Consider the following 22377-nt stretch of genomic DNA (forward strand, 5'->3'; position numbering starts at 1 on the left):
ACTGATAGTTGATAAAGGGAGAGATCCTATGGTTACACAAACCCCATGTAACCTTCTTTAAAGAGGCTCTGTCTTCCACCATCAGTACAAACCTCTTGTTCAAAGGTAGTTCAGCTAACTCTTCGTCTCCTCCCATAACCTGAGCATGTCAGGTAGCATCAGATTTAATGTGATATTGGAAGGATGTCATTGTATAGCTCTTTCTTTAAAACATACTTACACATGTGTAGGAGTGGAGTAGAATGTAATAGGATCCAGAAAGATGCAATTCATGACCTTTGCCCTACATTTTCAAATGGTTGTGGAAGGTGATACAGGTCTTTCAGATCTTTACTGTGGTCAGTTAGCGTTTATATGTGAAGGCAATACATCTGCTTCAGTCCCATCAAAAATTGTTTGCTATTGTCATGGTGTGCTGCCTCAATCAATAACATTTTTTGTTTCAAAAACAGCAAAGTACAATCATGCTGACAGGAAAGCCTTGCAAATATCCAACTGTCTTGTTTATTTCTTGATGAAAAGCTTCCCTCTATGTGTGAGTCTCTATGAGTGATACAGCTGATCAATATAATATCACATATACTGCTTTAACAGACCGAATTGTGTGAACCACTCTTGCTGTGGGTTGTACTGTGCTATATAAAGTTTCATGACTTTATTTAGAACAGAATGTTGGGTTCTACACTGTGGAAACACTGAAAAAGCACTTGATCATTATTAGTCTCATACTGATATGCCTCTCGCTATAGCCACTGCAATGTAATAATGTGCACAAAGGATATAATTGAGTTCCAAATAAACTCTACTTGTTTTTAGACAATGCTAGAAATCTGGATTATGTCTCAAGCTGCTTTCAAAGTCCCTACCCTGTTATCTCCCTGCCTTATTTTCATCACGTGTGCAACACAATAAGAAAGAACTGGAGATCCTGCTCTTTATTTGAATGGTTCATTATGGACTAAAGTGAGGTTGGGAGGTACTTTGGAAGCCCCAAACCTGTTGTTGATAGTGATTCAGGTAGAGTCTGAACATTCAGGTCATGTCTGAACTGGCTATATCAACACTATGTGAATTAATATCTATACATGGATGCTTGTTTTGTATTATCCAGCTCAGTTTTCAGGCATTATTCTACACTGATTGCATATCTTTGCAGTAGGTTTTTTTAGAAGGGAGGATTGTAATGGCAAGTGGGGACAGAGTGTGAGCAAAGGAAGAAGGATTGCTGCTCCTGGAAGCTGACTGGAGACCATGAGAGGCAGAGCAACTTCTGTCTTATTTAGTTGCTAATAACACAACAATGGGAACTAGACTGTTGTCCTATTCAGTAAAAAGAAAAAAGGATTGGCAAGAAATTCAGCCATGTCATATTTCAAATCAAATATAGTGGTAATTCATCAAAGAATGTAATTCATGATGCAGCTCTGAGTCCACTTCGAGGTTGAGACAGAACAGAGTAAAAATACAGTAAGTAAATAAAGGTGGTAACTTTGTTTCAAATGATTCCGTCATTGTGTTTAGAATTATTTGGTTAATATAAATACAGCAAAAACAAACACACCTTGAGGCACTTTACAACTCTGAAAGATGTTCATCACAATTATACACAATGTCAGAATTAGAGAGGCTGAATGACTTTTAAAGTTATTTCTAGCATTGTATGAGCCTTATGAAAACTCATTAATGTTGGGTGGGGAAAATAAAAGGGTACAAGAATAATGTGAATGGCCCACTACAAGTAGCTTAATCCTATGAGACAGTCCGGCTATTTAAGTTCATGTTTTCATAGTGTAACAGCTGGTGATGGCAGCAAGCAGGAGGGTTTTAGCTCATAGAGATGAGTAACGTGATAGATAGGAGCTTTTATAGACGTCATTAGGGTTAGGGTTTTGACATAGGGAATTCACATTCCTTCCCAGAACATCATGTTTAGCCTAATGCCTTCTTTTAAAACTCCATTCTAATGTTAGAAACATTTTTCTTCAATTTTTATAGTTGTGTAACTTTTATGATTTTTTTAAAAAATCAGTTAAATTTCCCTCTGCCTTTTCAAAACATGACAGGCATACCTTTACAGTGCTTTGCTATTCTGTTTCATTCTGCTAGCTTTGTTTTTTTTCTCTTGTCAGTCATTCTCTCTGATAGGTATCCCCAGAAAAGGATAACATTGTTTGAGGCTCCATAACTGGCATAACAAAGCAAAGTTGTTCGGGGTGAGAAGGGCGGAATATAAATGCTGTAAATAAATAAATAATAAATAAAGTTATCCGTTAAGTAAGCCGCTTTAGGATATAAATAAAGATTTATTATTATTGTCATTGTTGTTGTCCGGGTTTACATAGTTTACAAAAGTAGTCTTTTAGAATTTGAAATAGAGAAAGAAAAATAGTATTTACTGTGGCTGAAAAAGTATATGTTGAAGATTTAAATAACAACAACAACAACAACTTTATTCTTGTACCCTGCCTCCATCTCCCTGAAGGGACCCGGGGCAGCTTACATAAGAAAAACAATCCATACATTTAAAACACAATATAATAACATAGTTATAAAACAACATAACATGATAATTATTAAAAACAAGACATCAATTGCTATGTACAGAGGGTGATTAGTGCAAAACTCTGAGTTAAGTCCATGAGTAAAATAGAAACGGGTGGGGGAGGACAAGGAACCGCTCCCGTTAAAACACTAAAACCTATAAAATGGGGGGCAATATTAAAGTGCAGTACCGTTTGAAAACGAGATACATGGCTGGTGGTTTGAGGAAAATGTTGTAACAATAGAGAATAGAGATTTGAAAGCCTTGAAGAAAATGGAGAATTCTAAAAAAACAACAATAACAAAACACCCTAAGTTTTCTGTGCCCCCCCCCACAAAGGCTTTATTTTCTAAAAAGGTTGGGGGGGGGTAAGAATAATAGAATATTTTATTTTAGAATGGTGACTGAAATGTTCATAGGTATACTAACTTACATTATTTCTCAAAAAACTATGTAGCAGGTATTATTTTTTTGTAAAATAATGTAGAGTCTTACATCACTGCAATTCCTGGTCTTGGTTTCATTTTCTCAGTTATTTTTCTGATAATAGCTGCTTTATGGGAGGACCAGAGGAGACAAAATAATGTCATTAGGTTGCTTTTTTCCAGTTTTTATTATTTGCTTTTGCTAGTTGATAAAGAGCTTGCAATAATGCTACTAAAAGTGTCCTTATAGTTCAGGTATTTCTTATAATAAAAATTAAACATTTTAATTATTTTCTGAATATACTTTGATGTTGGTAAAACATCCAGGCATCCCTTGGGTAACGTCCTTGCAGACGGCCAATTCTTTCACACCAGAATCAACTTGCAGTTTCTCAAGTCACTCCTGACACTAAAAAAATGTAGCCAACATGATAGTCCCACACCAAGCCAAGTAGTAAATGAAGCATTTTATTAAGTACTTTCATATTTATTTTGCTATTTATTTATTTATTTTTGTTTTAAAAAAAACAATAAGATATCATGGCTTCAAAATTTCTGGAAACTTTATCATTTTTGGTAGAAGAATAGTGGAAAACTTTAAAAATTGCCTTGCCTTTCCTTTAAACAGGGAGGGGTATTTGACTTCATATTAAACAAGATTTGGGGACAGTTTGTAATGCAGTCAAAACCATCAGTATTACAAGCTTTTGTATCAAATTGTCAAACCACCAACTTCTTGTAGAATCTAAACCACCAGGATTGATAATATTTTGATAGAGGCAGAGAAGTTTGAAGTCCTTACCCAGCACCTTCAGCAACTTCTCCAGGTTCTCTGCTGGCACCCATAAGCCAGTTTTCTTAACACCACAACTGTGTTATCCACCCATGGCAAGTGTGGTCCACAGCTGTTTGTTTTGAGGACAGTCTTCTGTTCAGCTTGCAAAACGCTGTTCTAGCTGCTTAAAAAGTGGCTTTACATTGGAAATAAATTAATGAGCATATGTGGCGTGCAACCTGGGAAGCACCTCTTGCGGAAAAGAATGAAGTCTTAGCAGCATTAATAGTCTAATCTCCTTTTAATGCCCCCATCAAACCAATTCCTTAGCTGCCTCTAGTGATTCTGTTGTTGATAACATTTATTTCTCTGCATCTGGCAGTAAAATGGAACTTGCTGATCATTTGCAATGTTTGACTGAGAAAACAGGAGACTATGCTTTACTAGATTGTCCAACATCCGTTGTCAGATTTGAATGTTTTTGGTATAACTCCTCTTACCATTCAAGAATCCTCTGTGCTTATATACAAGATATTTCTCCTTTGTTTGTTACTTTTCTTCCTACAAACCTCAACTGAGGTATCAGATTAAAATCACAAAATATTCTTCATAATTACTTTCTTGAACATATTTCACTGACTTTGATCCCATGGCTGTTTCAGAGCGACTGTTCCCCAGTGAACACCCCTAATACTTAAGAAAATTGCTAGTAATTTTCTGTCTAAACTTGTTAATGGAAAGTTGGCAGCAATTTGTTTCATTACACTATGTAACACGATTTTTGTTCCTGGGTTATAAATGTCATTTCCTAATTGGTTCTATCATAGATACAGTACATGGAAAAAGTTTATTAAACTGCAAATACTTTGGTTTTGCGGGACATCCTGAAGCACATTTTGCTACAGTTTTTCAATGAATATCTCATAAGAGTCTCAACTAGTTCAACATAGTTGTTATCCACAGCTATGGCCACAAAAACAAAGTTTCTGGATTATAACATCTACTTTCAAACTTAGTACAGTACAATTAAACAGGAAATAACACTTTCAAACCAGGACAGAAAACATTGCAATTTTTTTTACATAGCATTATAAATATTTTACTTGAATTTTTTTTGCTTGAAAAAACTATTAAATAGAACTTTCTAGAAACAAACAAAAATGTATAATGTACTAATTGCTCAAATGTATTTTAATTCATTTGCTGGACATATTTATGTTCTAGCCATACAATGTCAATTTCCTCGTTTAAAAAAACCTAGATTTACTGAATATAAACAATTTTATTTTTAATTTTCCAGAAACCTAGAGTGAAAAATAATTGATTCCCACACTTCATGCACTCCCAGCCTTGGTTTCCGTCCAAGGCAAATGACATATGAGGATTGTTGCCTTAAGGAGCAACAAGTTTTGACAAAAAATGTAGACTGCAGTCCACTTCATCAGATGCTGGGAATTTTGCTCCACCTACCAGATCATTATATACATAGTTACGTGGAAATGTGAATGTATATGGGTATAATCAGTGGGCTTGAGATTCTGAACAGACCATCAGAGTCACATGTTTTGGGGGGTTTTTGCTAAAAAAGAGTGGTGCGACTATTACTCAATGAAAAAAAACTGCCTTGGAGTCTCTTGTTTCTGTGTATGTTTTTTTAAAAAATGCCATGCCTCTGAGACAGGAGAAAGAGAAGGATGGATGATTCAAGCTCCAAACAGCTCCATATCTGTTTGTTTGTTTGTTTGTTTTAAACTGCCTTGTCTTTGGAGAAAGAAGGAAGGGAGGGGGGATCTGAGCCCTAAAGGGCTGTATTACTTACATGCGACAATTACATGAAGAAAGGCTGGGACCCAGTTTTTGAAGCCAAAAAAGGAGGTGTGACAATTCAGCTGTGGTGACTATTAACGCAATAAGTTATTATATTTGTGGTGTTTTACTTTTGTGAGCGTCTTGCATCTTTAACCCTCACAAAGTAGAGAGCCTACTGTATATACAGTGTAGTGTTTCAATGTCCAAATACTGCTTGATAATAATCTTACCGAGAAGTGTGGTTTCCTTTTTAAAGGCTTTATTTTTGTGTTTGACTTGCTGTGGGCAGCTTCTCTCAGTTATTTGCATATTGCAAATACTTTCCTGTGTGATTTCCAGTGTCTTAGAAATCCCTCTGCTATTCCAAATGCCACTCTGTAGAGTCTAGTGTAAATTATTTTTCCAGTATGCCTTTAAGTCTGATGCTACCTGACATGCTGCAGCTTGCGCCTTGGGCATATTTTGAATTGTCTTCTATTTGGTGAAGTTTTTTCTGAGATGCCTGAAGTTATATATGGCCCCATTGTACTAAATTAGTCTCTTTCCTGTGTTAGTCGGTTTCTGATACATTATTTTTATCACTCCAACATGGCTGTACTTTGTGCTAAAATATGTGGAGGGGTTTGTCTCCTGAGCTTTAAATGTATAGAAGAATTAACTGAAAAGAAGGAGAGTTTCCATAATATATGCAATTAATATTTGGGGAGAGAACAGTTTGATATTGTCAGTTTGGGGAAAGAGGTCTGCGGCTTTTCTAAACAGGTCCATAATGCTACCCCTTAGTTTTGTTTGTCTCAGAGGCGGAGAAGGGATGAAGGTTAAGACAGGTTTGCATATATTGTCAGTAGTTGCAGTTAAAGCTCGGTGGACAGCTGGGAGGGTTTTGCCCTCTTGGGATTTACAGCCACGTGGGAATCCTCCTGATTTAGTAAAAGTCATTTTATAGTATTATCAGACAGCTGTAAAGCGTCAGAGGATTCTCTCCCTTCCTTCTGAGAATGGCCTCTTCTGTGCTCCCGGGTATCAAGTAGCCATGGCTTTGGGTTTTGTGGTGAAGCGGTACCGCTGTGCACATGCCAGCTCCTTCTACTTTAGGTGGGTCTTTTCTTTTCAAAATGCCATTCTTACAGAGCAAAGAACAGTGTTAGGGCAGCTTAGTAAACTGAGCAATTTTATCTCTCCAGTTTGTAATCCTAGTTTGCAGAAGATGGTAACATTGGACTGAGTTGATTTGATCCTATTTGCATGGAAAGCCTAGACATCTGCTGGTGCTTTGTCTCATATTGGAATCTGCCTTCCATTAAACATATGCTGTTGCTCACCTGTGTGTGTTTGTACACACAAGGGAGAATATTGTTTTTTCAATTTACTACATACTTCTATTCTATCATAGAGGCAGACTGCAGGTCGTAGCTCTTCTTAAAACTGCTTAAAGAATTATAATGTGTGCATTGTGATACTGCTTCTCTGTGCCAGAGAAGACCTTTGAACAGGAGTCTTTCAGCAGTGCAAGTGAGCATATTCTGCTTCATTTTTCTGTATCTTTTTAGTATAAGTATGATTCCTGAGATAATTAATATATGTGACTTCTCTCTATGAGGTGTTTGGTGCAAAGCTGATGTAGGTACTGTGATTCTTATTTTTATTTTTGTCTTTGAAAACAACCATGTGGGGCAATTTTAAGTATGTTTTTGGTGCTGCTGGCTGCTTTACTAAACAAAAATATACTCCCAAAGAGTTCCATAACTTCCTAGTTATTTTCTTATTGAGAGCTGTTTGTCCTTGCTTATAACTGGGTCAGATTGCACAAGAGCATTTCCATAACATCTCCCACGTTTCCAGGCAGGCAGGCTGTGGAATTCCAACCTATGGAATACCCTTCCATAAATAGGTGCAACATGATAGCGGAAACTAGGGCTGAAAGTCTGATACTGAAGTCTTACATGACACCTCTTTTTAATGAATAGTAACCTGCATTAAGGCTGCACTAGAAAGACATCTGCAGTGAAACATGCCAGTTATAAACAATGAATCTGAGATCTTTAACTAGAGCTTTGTTTTTAAATTAGGCATGTCTCAGCCTGGCACAGACAGAGGTTTGATCAAGTGATGTTTATATGATTGAACGGGTCAGTAATGTCTTGTGAAATGAAAGGAATAGGAAATGCTAAAAGAGTTTCACTCTCTGACATTTGGTATAGGTACGTTTAGCGTTTTATTTTGGCAATACATCTACACTGTAGAATTAGTGCAGTTTAACATCATTTTAACTGCCAGGGCTCAGTCCTGTGGAAACATGGGATTTGTAGTTTGATGAGGCACCAGCACTATTTGTCAGAGAAGGTTAATAAGCTTGTAAAACTACAACTCACACAAACCATGGCAGTTAAAGTAGTTTCAAACTGCATTAAATCTACAGTCTAGATGCACTTTTTGTTTATATCTCCAGAACTGGTTAATTAAGAAACCATCTTCCCCTTTATATAGACTAATTTAATCTTTGAGGTCATCTAGTGAGGCTCTCCTGATAGAGCCATATGCTCCATTGTAGTACTGTATTATGTACTGTGTAGAATGTTTTTCCGTCAGAACTCTGACATGCTCCAATTGTTCTCAGTTTTTAACACTTGTTAGAAACCTAATTACTATTTGAACAAATCTTCCCCATATGGTTTAGGATAGGTAAAGGCTTTCCGCTGACATTAAGTCTAGTCGTGTCCGACTTGGGGGGTTGGTGCTCATCTCCATTTCTAAGCCGAAGAGCCGGCATTGTCTGTAAATGCCTGCAAGGTCATGTGGATGGCATGACTGCATGGATCGCCGTTACCTTCCCGCTGGAGCGGTACGTATTGATCTACTCACATTTGCATGGCAGAAGCTGGGGCTAACAGCGGGAACTCACCCCACTCCCCATATTCAAACTGCCGACTTTTCGGTCAGCAAGTTCATCAGCTCAGCGGTTTAACCTACTGCGTCACCGGGGGCTCCCCATATGGTGCAATTTAATATCTATTCCCTGAAACTCCAAATGAATGTATGTATTTTATTCTTTGTATTTGTACATTGTGTATATTTAACATTTTTAAATGTATACCAGGATAAAATCTTTGGATATAAGTACTGCACAAATATTTGAATATAAATAGGTGCTTGAAAAAAAATTGGATTTTGAGATTTCATCTCTGTGGTCCCAAAATGTCCACTAGAATTTCTGAGTACAAGCCTCCCAGATGTTCCCATCTTACAAACAAAAACAGACTTGTGGAGGATTGAGAGTAAGGTGAGCTTGTGTCTTCTAAATAAAAAACTCTTTTGTCTGAGCTCTTCTGAGGCTTGCTTGTGTGTGTTTGAAACATGTCTTTTATCTAAGCACGTGGTCTAAAGGGGCAGTTATGATTAGAAGACCTGAGACCCACTGACTTAGGCCTGAATGATGTGGCACCTCTAGAAAGGATAATGTGTAGGTTTGACAACTGAGGACACTATCTCAGAAGTTGTAAACTTCTCTCCATGGGAGGCCTTTTAAACAGGATGGATGGCCATCTCTCAGGAGTGGTTTAAGATTATTGTACCAATTGGTCCCTTCCATCTCAACTTGTATACCTATATGAAACTTTTTACTATGAAGTTACTGTACTATAAACGTATATATAACATATAGATATAGATAAAGATACTGCTTCAGCTCAAAAATTGACTCTGAACTAATATTGGAGAAATCATTTTGAGAATACTTTTGCCCACAAGATTATAATTATTTAAGTGATTTTTGTGCATTTTCTGTAAAGTTTGAAGAGGGGGACTATTTCCGGGAACTATTTGTGCGGAGAAGAGCAGAAACACACACCATAGACATCAAAATGCATTAATACCCAGAGGTGAGGTGTTTGGGCATATGCATAAGAAGATAATACAGACACCTTTCTCCCTCACTTAGCAGTAAAATGCAACCAATAATTGAGTAAACACCTAAAAGTGTTCTTCTTTTTCATGATACTCAAATCTGCTCTACCAATTGTCTAAATCTATCTAATAGTAGAACCATCTTTACACATGCATACACAGAGAGAGAGAGAGAGGGGGGGGGAGGGAGGGAGGGAGGGAGGGAGAGAATAGTACTTCTTCGAAAAGTCTTTGAAAAAGTTTTTTGTTTTCATAAATGTTGACTTTTATATCTCCCAGTTTGCACCTACCTAAGCTAAGGATGGGAAATAAATTTGCCCATGGTTTACTGAGTTCATAAACCAAGCTGAGATTTGAATCTCATTGTGTCATATTTTCTTCCTGCTACTAACCTGGGCTAAACCAAAATGTCTTCGGAGGCATAAGAGTATAGCTACATCTCCCATAAGAGGACAGCTAAAAGAGCCATGATTCGCAATTTTAATTAGATTATTAAATCCAAGAAGAATCTAATTGTATAAACCTAATGAGCCTATCATTAACGTCCTTTAATTTTTCTGTATGATAAATGGCAAATAATTCAGATTATGGTTTTGTTGATACTGTGATAGTAACTATGTCGTGTTTGCTTCTGAGCAATTTCCAACTCCTATAAATTATTTTTAAGAGCAAATTGCCCACACTCCACAGTAATGGCACTAAATTGAAGCATGCACTTTGGAGTCTGGCTTTTAAATAGGTCAAAAGCAGCAGGAGAGCTTCAGAAGCACAGAGTAATTTGATTTTTAACCCTTCTCCATCTGTATTCTTGAATTACTGGATATTGCCTATCAGGCAACTCAGAAAGTCAGTGGTGCCTTTTTAGGAATCTTCTCAAATACAAACCCTCCTGGAACAGAGTAGTGACATGTCACAGGGTGTACAAGATAGGAAGCATTCATTGAGACCTATGATCTTGCCAACCATAATAGCTAGTATGGCGGTATGTTAGGTGAAACTTTTAACCACTGTGCAGTAATGCGGCAAAGGAGCATTTTCACCATTATCTGTGGGATTGCTGCCGTCATTATCATGCAACTGCATGGTTGTGAGATGTGTAGTAGCCTCTGCTAACATCAAAATTCTTGAGTTTCCAGGACTGGAGTACTTGGCCATTATGCAAATGTACAGCTGAAAGATAAGAGCAGGAATATCTCCACACCACACTATGGTGATAGGGTCAGACTTTGGGGTTAAAGGCTCAGGGGACTGTTGGATCAGCTGTATGTCTCATGATCACTATATAGGAAAAAGAAATGTTGAAATACTTTCACAGAAAGCCATGTTTGCCAGATTGAAAAGTATACTTGAAATGGTCACAGTGTCCTGATTGTGAGAGGAAGCTGATATATAACAAAGAGGAGGAGGCACCTATATATGAAACTCATAAGGGAGGAAAAAACAAGTTAGTGGAGTGGGAAAATAGTCTTAACTTACTCTCTTCTCCCGCTTGCGATACTCCCACTGTTGTTTCTTCTCCTCCTCGTGGAGCGACCAATGCGGGGACTTGGGCTTGGCCCTGGCCGAGTGGACACCTCCACCACTGTTGTTCCTGCTGGCACCTTGGCTTATGGGGGCAAGAGTAGGGATGGAGGATTTTTTATTTGACACACTGGAAGACAACAGTCAATAAACCAATGTGTCTCGAGACACAGTTTGGAAATCTCTACTCTAGAAGTTCCTTGATACCACCAGTTATTTATTTTATTTATTTGAAATATTTATATTCCGCTCTTCGCACTCCGAAGGGGACTCAGGGCGGAGCACAACATATATACGGCAAGCATTCCATACCAGGACATAAAATATCTATAAATATACACAAACAATAAAATCAGTTATATCTACTTTAAAATCAGCTGTTTAAACCAACACAAGACACCATGCTGGCTCCAGTCAGCAGAGTAGGTTTCCTATTATTGCCGCATTGCACTGCCCCATTACACTGTCCCAGGTCTATTTCACTGGTAAATTTCTATTTGCTATCTATTTGGATAGCAGAGAAGGGTTAATTGTCCCGGTTAAATGTAATGAAACTAGAGATTTAGATGGTTAATGGAGCTGTTGAGAAGAAACAGCTTTATGCAAGCATCTTAACCCCCCCCCCCCCCCCCCCCCGATTTCTTTGCCATTCTGCCTATGCTGGCGTGATCTTCCTGTTTACAGTAATCCTGCTTCCCTGTGATTAACTGCCATCTTCACTGAGACAGTAAGTGCCACTCATTTTTCCAGTACTTTTCCCTCTAATACGGGAAAGGCTCTTTTAATCTACCATCATTGCTGGCCATTAGAAAACAAGTAGAGTGGCTTTGAGTTATTTTCGCTGTGCTCAGAGCTAGAAAGGTGGGGCAAAGTGCCTCCATGTTAATTGCAGCATAAAGAACTCAGATATGTTCTCTATTTTGTGGTAGAGTGAAATTACTATTTTTCTCAATATTCCAATGCTTTTTCAACATAAGCATTACTTTATGAAGTTGAAGAATAAGTCAATTGTTATACAATTGAAACTATAAAATAGTACCGATACAGGAAAAAAACAGCAAAAGCTTCTTTCAGGTGTCAGTGTTTTTGAATGGAAATCCAGTTTCTAGAGGGATGACTCCACTTTCGAGCTTACTGAGTTTCCTCGATTCAGTTAGTTTTATATTCTTCACTTTCCACCCTACTTTTTCCAATTTTGGCTTCCACTTGCTTGGAAAAAAAGGGAAATGCTAAAGAATGCTCAAACTTCCGTATAGTGGCACTTACTTCACATGCCAGTAAGGTAATGCTCAAGATCCTGCAAGGAAGACTCCAGCAATACATGGAGCGAGAATTGCCAGATGTAAAAGCTGGGTTTAGAAAAGTCAAAGGAACAAGAGACCAAATTGCCAATATCCTCTGGATAATGGAGGAAGGCAGTGAGTTTCAGAAACACAGCTATTTCTGTTTTATTGACTATTCCAAAGCTTTTGACTGTGTGGATTATAATTATAATAAATTCTTGGTGGTATGGGGCTACCAAGTCACCTTGTCTGTCTCCTGAGAAATCTGTATAATGACCAAGTAGCAACAGTAAGTACAGACTATGAAACAACAGACTGGTTTAAGATTGGGAAAGGAGTACAGCAGGGCAGTATACTCTCACCCTACCTATTCAACTTGTATGCAGAACACATCATGCAATGTGTGGGGCTTGATAAATCCAAGGCTGGAGTTAAAATTTCTGGAAGAAACATTAATACCCTAAGATATGCAGATGATACCACTCTGATGGCTGAAAGCGAGGAGGAGCTGAGGAGCCTTATCACCAAGGTGAAAGAAGAAAGTGCAAAAACTGGGTTGCAGTTAAACATCAAAAAAGCCAAGATTATGGCAACCAGACTGATTGATAACTGGCAAATAGAGGGAGAAAGTGATACACTTTATATTTCTAGGCGTGAAGATTACTGCAGACGCAGACTACAGCCAGGAAACCAGAAGACTTTTACTTCTTGGGAGGAGAGCAATGACCAATCTTGATAAAATAGTGAAGGGTAGAGGCATCACACTGGCAACAAAGGTCCACATAGTGAAAGCCATGGTATTCCCCATAGTAACCTATGGATGTGAGAGATGGACCATAAGGAAGGCTGAGCGAAGGAAGATAGATGCTTTTGAACTGTGGTGCTGGAGGAAAACTCTGAGAGTGCTTTGGACCCCAAGAAGATCCAACCAGTCCATCCTCCAGGAAATAATGCCCTCACTGGAGGGAAGGATATTAGAGGCAAAGATGAAGTACTTTGGCCACATAATGAGAAGACAGGAAAGCTTGGAGAAGGTAATGATGCTTGGGAAAATAGAAGGAAAAAGAAAGACCAAGGGCAAGATGGATGGATTGGTATCCTTGAAGCGACTGCCTTGACCTTGAAGGAGCTGGGGGTGGCGACAGACAGGGGGCTCAGGCATAGGCTGGTCCACGAGGTCACGAAGAATCGGAAGCGACTGAACGAATAAATGACAAATTTGCTTTGAATTCTTGATTTGCAGAGCACATTGTACATGGAAATATCTCCTTATTCTTCCTCTTCTTGACTATTTAGGCACCGCCTTGTAAATCTCTCTTCTGCTCCTCTAACTCGTGATCTGGTTTTCATTCACAACCACTTGGCTAGCCTGTCCATGTTCATTGCATTCTAACTCTGCATTGCAACCTGAATGTTTTATTTTGCCATAATGTTCTAAACAACTCATATTTCCTTCTTTCAGTGGTACTTTCTCTAAGCACCTCACAGAAAATTTTAAGCTAAAGTATATACAGAAAAAAACTAGCATGGCATATAAAAAGCGTAAAGATCCTTTACTTAACATCAAGGATCATAGTCGGCAGAGAAGCATTCAGTCCTGCGAGACCCCACCTTCAAAGAGATGGGAACATCTTACTTTTTATTTGGTCCTTCTTAACACTAGGTAGGAAAAGATTAAGTCAAATGCCAACATTTTATTTTATATTTTTCTGAGACCACTTCACTTTGTGTGGGATATCCTGATTTCGAGAGTGGTCCATTTGTCTGCCACAGTAAACCTTAAACACTAGCTTACAACTGCCATGGAATAGAGCAGAAGTGGAAACAAACCTCTGTTGTGATAGGTAGTGCAAACAGGAAGGTATTTAATATGAAATAGATCTTCATATCTGCTGTGACATAATGGTTATCTAAAGACAACTGTCTTTCTGATAGACTCATTCAGTCCCTGAGATCATCTTGACAATGGGTGCCACATACTTCTGAAGTCAGCTTCCCAGATATTCAGAGTAGGACATTTAGTGTGATGGTACCCGCTGTATGGAATACAATTTTGCCCACCCTAAAATTAGGTATGTCTAATAATTCCTTTTTAAGATGGGTATTATAGACATGCCTCACTTTGTTAACCCTCTTAAGAAGAAAAGGCACCAGCTTAACACACACATGAGCTAGATTTAAAACATATATATCTGTTTCCATTGCTAAAACAATCCACCTTAATCTTGCCTGGATGAACTCTTTCACATTTTAGGGAATATGAAAACTTAGAAGACAATATTCTGTGTTAGTGATATCTACATAGGAAGCCAAACAGATCTTAGCAGAGAACTGTGTTTGCATGGTGAGGTGTGATAAATGCCCCCAAGGGTGTAAGGATTGTACCGAAAGGCAAAATAAATAGGGCTGTTCTTTCCTGTGTTTGGTTCCCATAAGATGACTTAATGGCCGACACCGTTCCTCCTGCTCTCACCCAGATCCAGTGTTAACTTGCTGAAGGAAAGGAGGGGGATGGAAGGGGACTGATTCCTCTCCTTGGAAAGGTCACCTTTGCTGTGTTTGCATAGAGTTCTCCCTGAGCACTGCTGGCTGCTGCTTCTCCCTGCTGTCTTCCACCTCTAATCTCCTTATAGATGCAGTGCCATGGCAACAAGCCCAGGGCTGGGTGAGCTAGGCACATACCAGGAGCCTTGTTTGTGTCACCTGAGGGACAGGATGCAGTGTGTGAAAGATGAGAAAGGGATGGTGACTTGGCCTGTCAGGAAGAATGGTTTTGCTCCTGCCCTGTTAGCTGCCTTGGAAGCCCATCTGTGCAGCTTTATAACAAAAGGAACTGCAACTATTCTGCCTCTAGAGGTGACCATTGCTGCCTTTGCACTAAGGAATTCCTCTTCTGTGACCTAGCCAAAGAGGAGGAGGAGGTGTAGGGATACCCAGTCCAGGACACATGGAATCGCTATGTTTTGGGGCTGCACTGTCAGGTGGCTGTACACTTGCTTCATGTAGGTGCAATTTTAAGGATTCTTTATGTATATGTGGATAATTCATGCTGCGGGTTGCATTATTTAAAAAATATCCTTCTATGTTATATGTTCATCCTGATCTGGGGAAAACCTGACAGAAGGAGATACAAGTTTCTGGCCTTCGGTTCCCACTAGTTATTATTTTATGTGAGATTTTAGAGTTGAACAGAAAGGGATGTCTTTGCAGTGCTTGAGTTGGAGATGTTTCAACCCGAGGTTGTATTTTAGATATGCTTTGTCCATTTACACTGGTAATAAAATTTGTATGACTGAAGTGTTAAGTTTGCACTGATACATGGATGCTATTTGTATGAGGCAGATCATGGTCAAAATCTCTGCAGAGATTGTGATTCTGTAAGTGATAACTTTTTGTTTTTTCCTTGCAAAGGCATTTCACAGTTCCTCCCGGCCTTATACTTTGTGTAAATCCAAGCTAGCTATTTTTCTTTCTGAGGATTTCTAAATCAGGAGTGTTGACCTGGGCCAGAATTAAATAAAACAAATTCTTCCAGATGCTTACAGGTTTTCTTTAAAATGTGACTTAACAAACAAAAAGCTAAAGGGTTTGAGGCAATGATGTAAGATACATCATATTTAAGCAGGCAGCAACTTACCTGCACAGAAAAAGAGTAGTATGGCCTTGTTCAAAGATGCAGAAGCAATAAGAGAAAAAAAGTGACGACCTGGAGAGAATGGGAAAATGTTTTGAGAAGGATTCCTGTTCCCTAATTATTTTTAATAAAATAAATGAATGATATTTTAGAAATACAAATAACTGAATCAATAGGATGCCAATGTTAGGAAATGGTCAACAAATTGCTCTATTTCTGTTTAGTTATTGTTATTATGTACCATATAACAGGAGCACATTTTTCTGAACACAGTGTAATTCAACCATCCGTTTAAAAATGAGGCATTAGATAATCAAATAATAGTACAAAGGTGGACTGTTAACATTGAGAAATGAATAGGCTTGAGGCATGTTAAAGTCTTTGAAATGTTTATGTAGGAGAGCTTTACAAACAATCCTGTATGTACAATATACTGTCAATTCTGAATGCTCATTTTTATTAAATTAACGCAATTTGTCTTTAAATTGAATTGAAATAGCAATGTTGTTGTTGTTTCTTTTTACCATGCTATCTGCTTCAATTCATGGTCACCCTATGAATTAGAGATCTAGAGCAGGGGTCCCCAAACTAAGGCCCGGGGGCCGGATGCGGCCCTCCGAGGTCATTTACCTGGCCCCCGCCCTCAGTTTTATAATATAATATATTGTATATACATATAATATTGATAATAATATTATAATGTAATACAATATAACAGTAATAATAATACCATATAATAATATTAATTATATATTCTATATTACATATAATATTACTAATAATATTACAGTATAGTGGTATAGTTCAGTATAGTAATATATAATACTAATATTGTGCTATGCTAATAATATAATATATTGTATGTACATATAATTTGTAAGCCACTCTGAGTGCCCTTTGGGGTGAGAAGGGTGTGATACAAATGTAGTAAATAAATGCAGTAAATAAATAATAAATAAATTTTAGACATAGGCTCACCCAAAGTCTGAAATGACTTGAAGGCACAAAACAACAACAACAACAACAACAACCCTAATTAACTTGATGTCTCATTGGCCAGAAGCAGGACCACACTTCCCATTGAAATCCTGATAAATGTATGTTGGTTAAAATTGTTTTTATTTTTAAATATTGTATTGTTCTTTCATTGTTGTTGTTGTTGTTGTTTGTTCACTACAAATAAGACATATGCAGTGTGCATCGGAATTTGTTTGTATTTTTTTCAAATGATAATCCGGCCCCTCAACAGTCTGAAGGATTGTGGACCGGCCCTCGGCTTAAAAAGTTTGAGGACCCCTGATCTAGAGCTTAATCCAAAGCCTTGCTTTGTAGCCCAGGGCTTTTGTATTCTTGATCGACTTATGTGTTATGTACTGACAGTTCTCTTACTGTCTTCCATCTTTCTCAGCATTATAATCTTTTCCAATAAGTCATGTTATCTTAATAGCCTATGTAATGTATTGGTCTAAGTGTTGAACTCAGACTCTAAGGGTTGTTTTTGTCTTGTGCCTTCAAGTTATTTCTGATTGCGAACCTATCATGGGGTTTTCTTGGCAAGATTTGTTCAGAGTGTGGTTGCATTTGCCTTTGTCTGAGGCTGAGTGACTTGCCCAGGATCACCAAGTGGGTTTTCATGGAGGAGTGTGAATTTGAGTCCTGGTCTAGGCAGTTCATTATTCTCGGCCTTTGGGGAGGCAAAGGCAAAACATCCAGTCTTGCCAAGAAAACTCAGTAATAGTTTCATCTTATAGTCACCATAACTCAGAAATGACTTGAAGGCATACAACAAGAGCAGTCCTTTTAAAGTGAAGATGGCAAATATTGGTCTTAGGATGTTTTATAGATGAAAGGTGTTCTCTGCAAGTTGCTTGCTTGTTTTAGATACTAATTGTTGCTAATGCAGAAGTGTGGTCTGCTACTCTGAAGAAGTTTTTGTGCTGTTCGCCTATGCCGCTAATCCAGTATTGTTCCCAAAGGCTGTTTGACATTTCATAATGGCTCTAATGGTGCCACATGAGTGGCATTTATCTTGCAGGAGCATCTAGAGCAGGATAACTCATAGTTCACTTTTAACTGCTTTGTTTTTGCTGCAACATTTGGGGGGGACTGAGAAGCTCAAATTGTTCCAAAGATATTTTGATGTCAACATGTTTGTGGAAGAACAAGATATGCTTGAAACATTTATTCCAGTTATTTAAGCATGCGTAGATTCCAGTGTTAGGAGTTGTAGGTGGGGACAAGGTGTATGCTCTATGCATACTCAGGAGATGGAAAAAATAATTACAACATTTCTTCCTCTTGAACAAAAATTAAAAACCTGCCATAGAGTTGACTGACTTCATGAGACATCTCCTTTCTTGCACAAGAGAGCAAGACGACATTCATTTTTCTTTTCTTAAACCTAGAAGTCATTTCCTGTTAAAGATCTCTTTAAACACCCCAAAAAGTTTTGGACCCAGGCTGTGGCGCAGGCTGGTGAGCAGCCGGCTGCAGTCTGCTGCAACAAATCACTCTGACCAAGAGGTCATGAGTTCGAGGCCAGCTCGGAACCTGCGTTTGTCTTTGTCTTTGTTCTATGTTAAGGCATTGAATGTTTGCTTTATATGTGTAATGTGATCCGCCCTGAGTCCCCTTCGGGGTGAGAAGGGCGGAATATAAATACTGTAAATAAATAAATAATAAATAAAAGTGATGATGATGACCTGCATGCCTCTTAGAGAGCATATCAGAACAACTATGCTTCTGTTTGCTCCCATGTGCAAAAATAAACACAGTAATTGTGACATTAGCAGCTGAGACAGCGGGACTCATTCTTTCATTGGTTTTATTATGAATTTATCTGTATAGCCATGTAGACCAGTATTGAGAGCATATTTTCTTTCATTTGTTTTTAAATTACTGCTAAACGTTTATTTATTTCGTTTGTATGCTCAATTTCTCCAATGTGATTCTATTAAAAACCTAACAATAAGAACTTTAAAATAGTTAAAATCATTACTATTACTGTGGTTGCTATACTTTTGTTTGCCCTTTTTATTTTGTATTTTATTTACTAACTTGCGTACCCGGTGTTGCCTGGGTTATTTGAAAAAGTCAATTTTTTCATTGTACAAAATGCATAAGGTTGTGGATTAACTACAACTGGCATCATGCTATGTTAACCCTGTGAAATTCCATCCATACTTAAAGTTGGTTACGTTGGGCAAGTTTGCTTTAGATGCATCATCGGTAGGGTTCACTGTAGTCTCTGGCTGTAGGGTAAACTACAACTCCCACTATGGTGAGTCAGTCCCCTCAAACCCCTCCAGTATGTTGAGTTAGTCATGGGGGTTCTATGCGCCATGTTTCGACCAGGTCCATCATCGATGGAGGTTAGTTTCCCTGATTGTGGGTGAACTACAAGTCCCAGTAAGGAAGGTCAGCCCCCCCCCCTCCCCAACCCCTTCAGTAATCAAATTTTGGCATATCAGGTAGGTGTGCCAAGTTTGGTCCAGATCCATTGATGTTCGGTTCATAGTGATCTCTGGATGTTGGTGAACTACAACTCCCCCAAATCAAGGTGATTTTCCCCCAGCTGGTTATGGGGGCTGTTTGGTCCAGTTCCATCTCTGGTGGAGTTCAGAGTGCTCATTGATTGCAGGTAAAGTATAAATCCCAGTACCTACAATTCCAAAAATGTCCAGGCCAATTCCTCTCAAAACCCACTAGTATTCAAATTCGGGCATATCAAATATGCATGCCAACTTTGATCCGAATCCATGATTGTTTGGGTTCATAGTGCGCTCTGGATGTAGGTAAACTACAACTCCAATAAATCCCTCAAAAGACCTCCAGTGTTTGTTGTTGGTCATGGGGGCTCTGTGTGCCAAGTTAGTTCCAGGTCCATCGTTGGTGGATTTCAGAGTGCTCTTAGATTGCAGGTGAACTATACATCCCAGTACCTACAACTCCTATAAATCATTGTGAATTCTCCCCAAACCTCTCTAGTATATTCAGTTGCTGATCAATTCCTCTGTTTGCTGTGTGTCATAGAAAATAATAGGAAATGGTTATGGGAGAGGCAGTGGGCGGGGCCATGCAAATTCTACACTAATGGAGAGAGTAAGAAACACTGGGATGTCTGTGGTGGAGGAAAAACAGAAAATCTAGGATGATATTGTCCCCGTATGAAACCCTTAACTTGGTTGGGGGGCAGTATGTTGTTTGTGGAGGACATTGGCAGGACTCTTGGACATGTTTGCAGCACGTGCTATAACCTGAAATGTCATTGGAGGGAGGGCCATTGATGTCTCTTGAGTAGTAGGAGCTATAGCTATTTGTGGAAGTGGGAACTTATTTGTGGAAGTGGACACCCCAGCTACACATATACATACATATTTTCACTTTTATTTTGTGTATAGATTGGCTTTTCACCCTGCCTTTTTCTAGGGATGTGATTATTATTACTACAATGTGATTATTATTGGAATGATATATTAAAGAGCAAATAAGAGGGGCTGAAAACTAAAGATCTAGGTTCAAATGCAGGCAGTCCTTGTTTGATGGCACCATTCAACAGACATGGTGCACAGGAATTACTAAATTAGCTATGACCTTAGAAAGTGCCATCCCATTGAAAGGGACTATGGGGTTAATAATGTAGGGATATGTTTCAGTAAGAGAGGTCTGAATTTTTACTGAAAATCCTCTTTACTTTACTGAGTGACTTTGAAATATTGGGTGTATCTACACTATAGAATTATGGCAGTTTAACACCACTTCAACTGCCAGGGCTCAGTCCTAACTAATCCTGGGAGCTATAGTTTGATAAGGCATCAGCACTCTTGGCAAAAAAAAACACCAAAGACCTTGTAAATCTAGCCCTTCCATGAGTCCATAACATTCTGCCATGGCAGTTAAAGTGGGGTCAAACTATATTAATTATTTGAGCCAATCCTACTTTATAAAAGTGTTATGATGATAAATGCAGTGGGGGAGACTCCCTGTGTGTATTACTCTGGAGTCCTTGGAGATTGGGTGCAAATCTGTTAGATAACTAAGTAAATCAGATTAATGGGTGATTCTCAGAAGAGTCTTTTTCTTAGACATGTACATAAATTGAGGTATCCTAAATTTGCAGTATACACAATGTCCAGTGATAAGCTACGCAAAGTCTAAGGGAAAGTGAAACAGACAGAGCCCTCTGGAACAGAGAGCCTTTGTTTGGGATGTATACATGTATCTGTTTTATTTAGGATTGCAAAGCTAGGTGTCAAGTGTATGTGTAACGCCAACAAGCAACTGTTTCTTGTTTCTGGATCTGCCCAGTCATGTCTGGCATTTGCCAGGTGTATGTTATTTTCAAGATCAAAAAATTCAGAGTGAAACAAATCTCAGAAATTAGGATTAAAGAAGAAAAAATATTTTACTGTTTTACCTTGCATTTCCTGGTGTCTTATTTCCATTTTCTTCTCTCTTTACCCAGATCCCGTGGCTTACCAAAGCTGAAAGAATCTCGTTCTCATGAATCCTTGCTGAGTCCGGCTAGTGCAGTAGAAACACTGGATCTGGCAACAGAAGATAGAGTTCATGTCAAGTCACTTCACGGTAGCATACTTGGAAAAGATTTCTGCTTTGAGGTAAAAACCAGCAAACAAATAACCCCACAGAGTTAACACTTTTCTTCTAAAAAGAAAGAAAGAAATCAGGTTGTGTGCAAAATGCATAGATTGTTTAACTTAATTCCTTATCTCACTCCTTGAGGATTTCATAATTGAGTGAGCAAATTAGTTGCTTTGAATTTACCATGGGAAGGGTGTGGACTAACTGGCAATCGGATAACTCTAAAGTCCTTGGGGCTACCAACATTGAGTAGAAAGAAGTATTTCCTATTGTTGTTTCATGTCAGTGAACAGCACAATGAATGTTTGAAAACATGACCTAGAGAAGATGCAGTCTCCCTGTGAAGATTGCTAATCTCCCTCACTGCATACATCCTGGATTGTTCAATTTAGGCATGGTGGCCAACTGTGACTATTCAAATGCGCTTTATGTACAACTCACATCAGCCCTTGCCAGAATTGTCATGGAGGTTTGTGCGAGCTGTAGTGAAGAAAGATTTTAAACTGTGAGTCCTAACTCCAAATGGGGTCCCCTTAGCCCAATGTTGGGGTCACGAAGAATTTGGCAACAGTGAAAGGTTTCTGGACATCACCTAGTGGTGGTTTTACACATTTACATGAGTCTTTTTACAGCAGACTCTGCAGATAATGCTTCAGCATTTGATAATAAAAACATCAAAACATCCGGGCGTCCCCTGGGCAACGTCCTTGCAGACGGCCAATTCTCTCGCTCCAGAAGCGACTCAAGTTGCTCCCGACACGAAAAAAAAGCAGTACTTCTCAAAAAAGCGAAATCCGCTTTTTTAGCATGTCATCCAAATGCTGCTTTATTATCAGTAAATGTTTGTTTTTATATCTGTTTTATATACCCATGTGCCTGGAATC

At 38.5% G+C, this 22377-nt stretch overlaps 1 protein-coding gene across 9 annotated transcripts in view; it reads left to right on the forward strand.

Annotated features, from left to right (window-relative positions):
• The window catches only part of rasal2 (RAS protein activator like 2), a 294829-nt gene that overhangs the window by 231520 nt on the left and 40932 nt on the right, over positions 1-22377 (forward strand). For all 9 annotated transcript variants that reach the window (XM_008117797.3, XM_008117796.3, XM_008117794.3 and 6 more), the window contains one exon: positions 21357-21510. In XM_008117797.3, the coding sequence (XP_008116004.1) occupies positions 21357-21510 (154 nt within the window). The remainder of the gene's footprint in view (positions 1-21356; positions 21511-22377) is intronic.

Source organism: Anolis carolinensis, chromosome 4 (assembly GCF_035594765.1).
Source record: "Anolis carolinensis isolate JA03-04 chromosome 4, rAnoCar3.1.pri, whole genome shotgun sequence".
Lineage (NCBI taxonomy): Eukaryota > Metazoa > Chordata > Lepidosauria > Squamata > Dactyloidae > Anolis > Anolis carolinensis.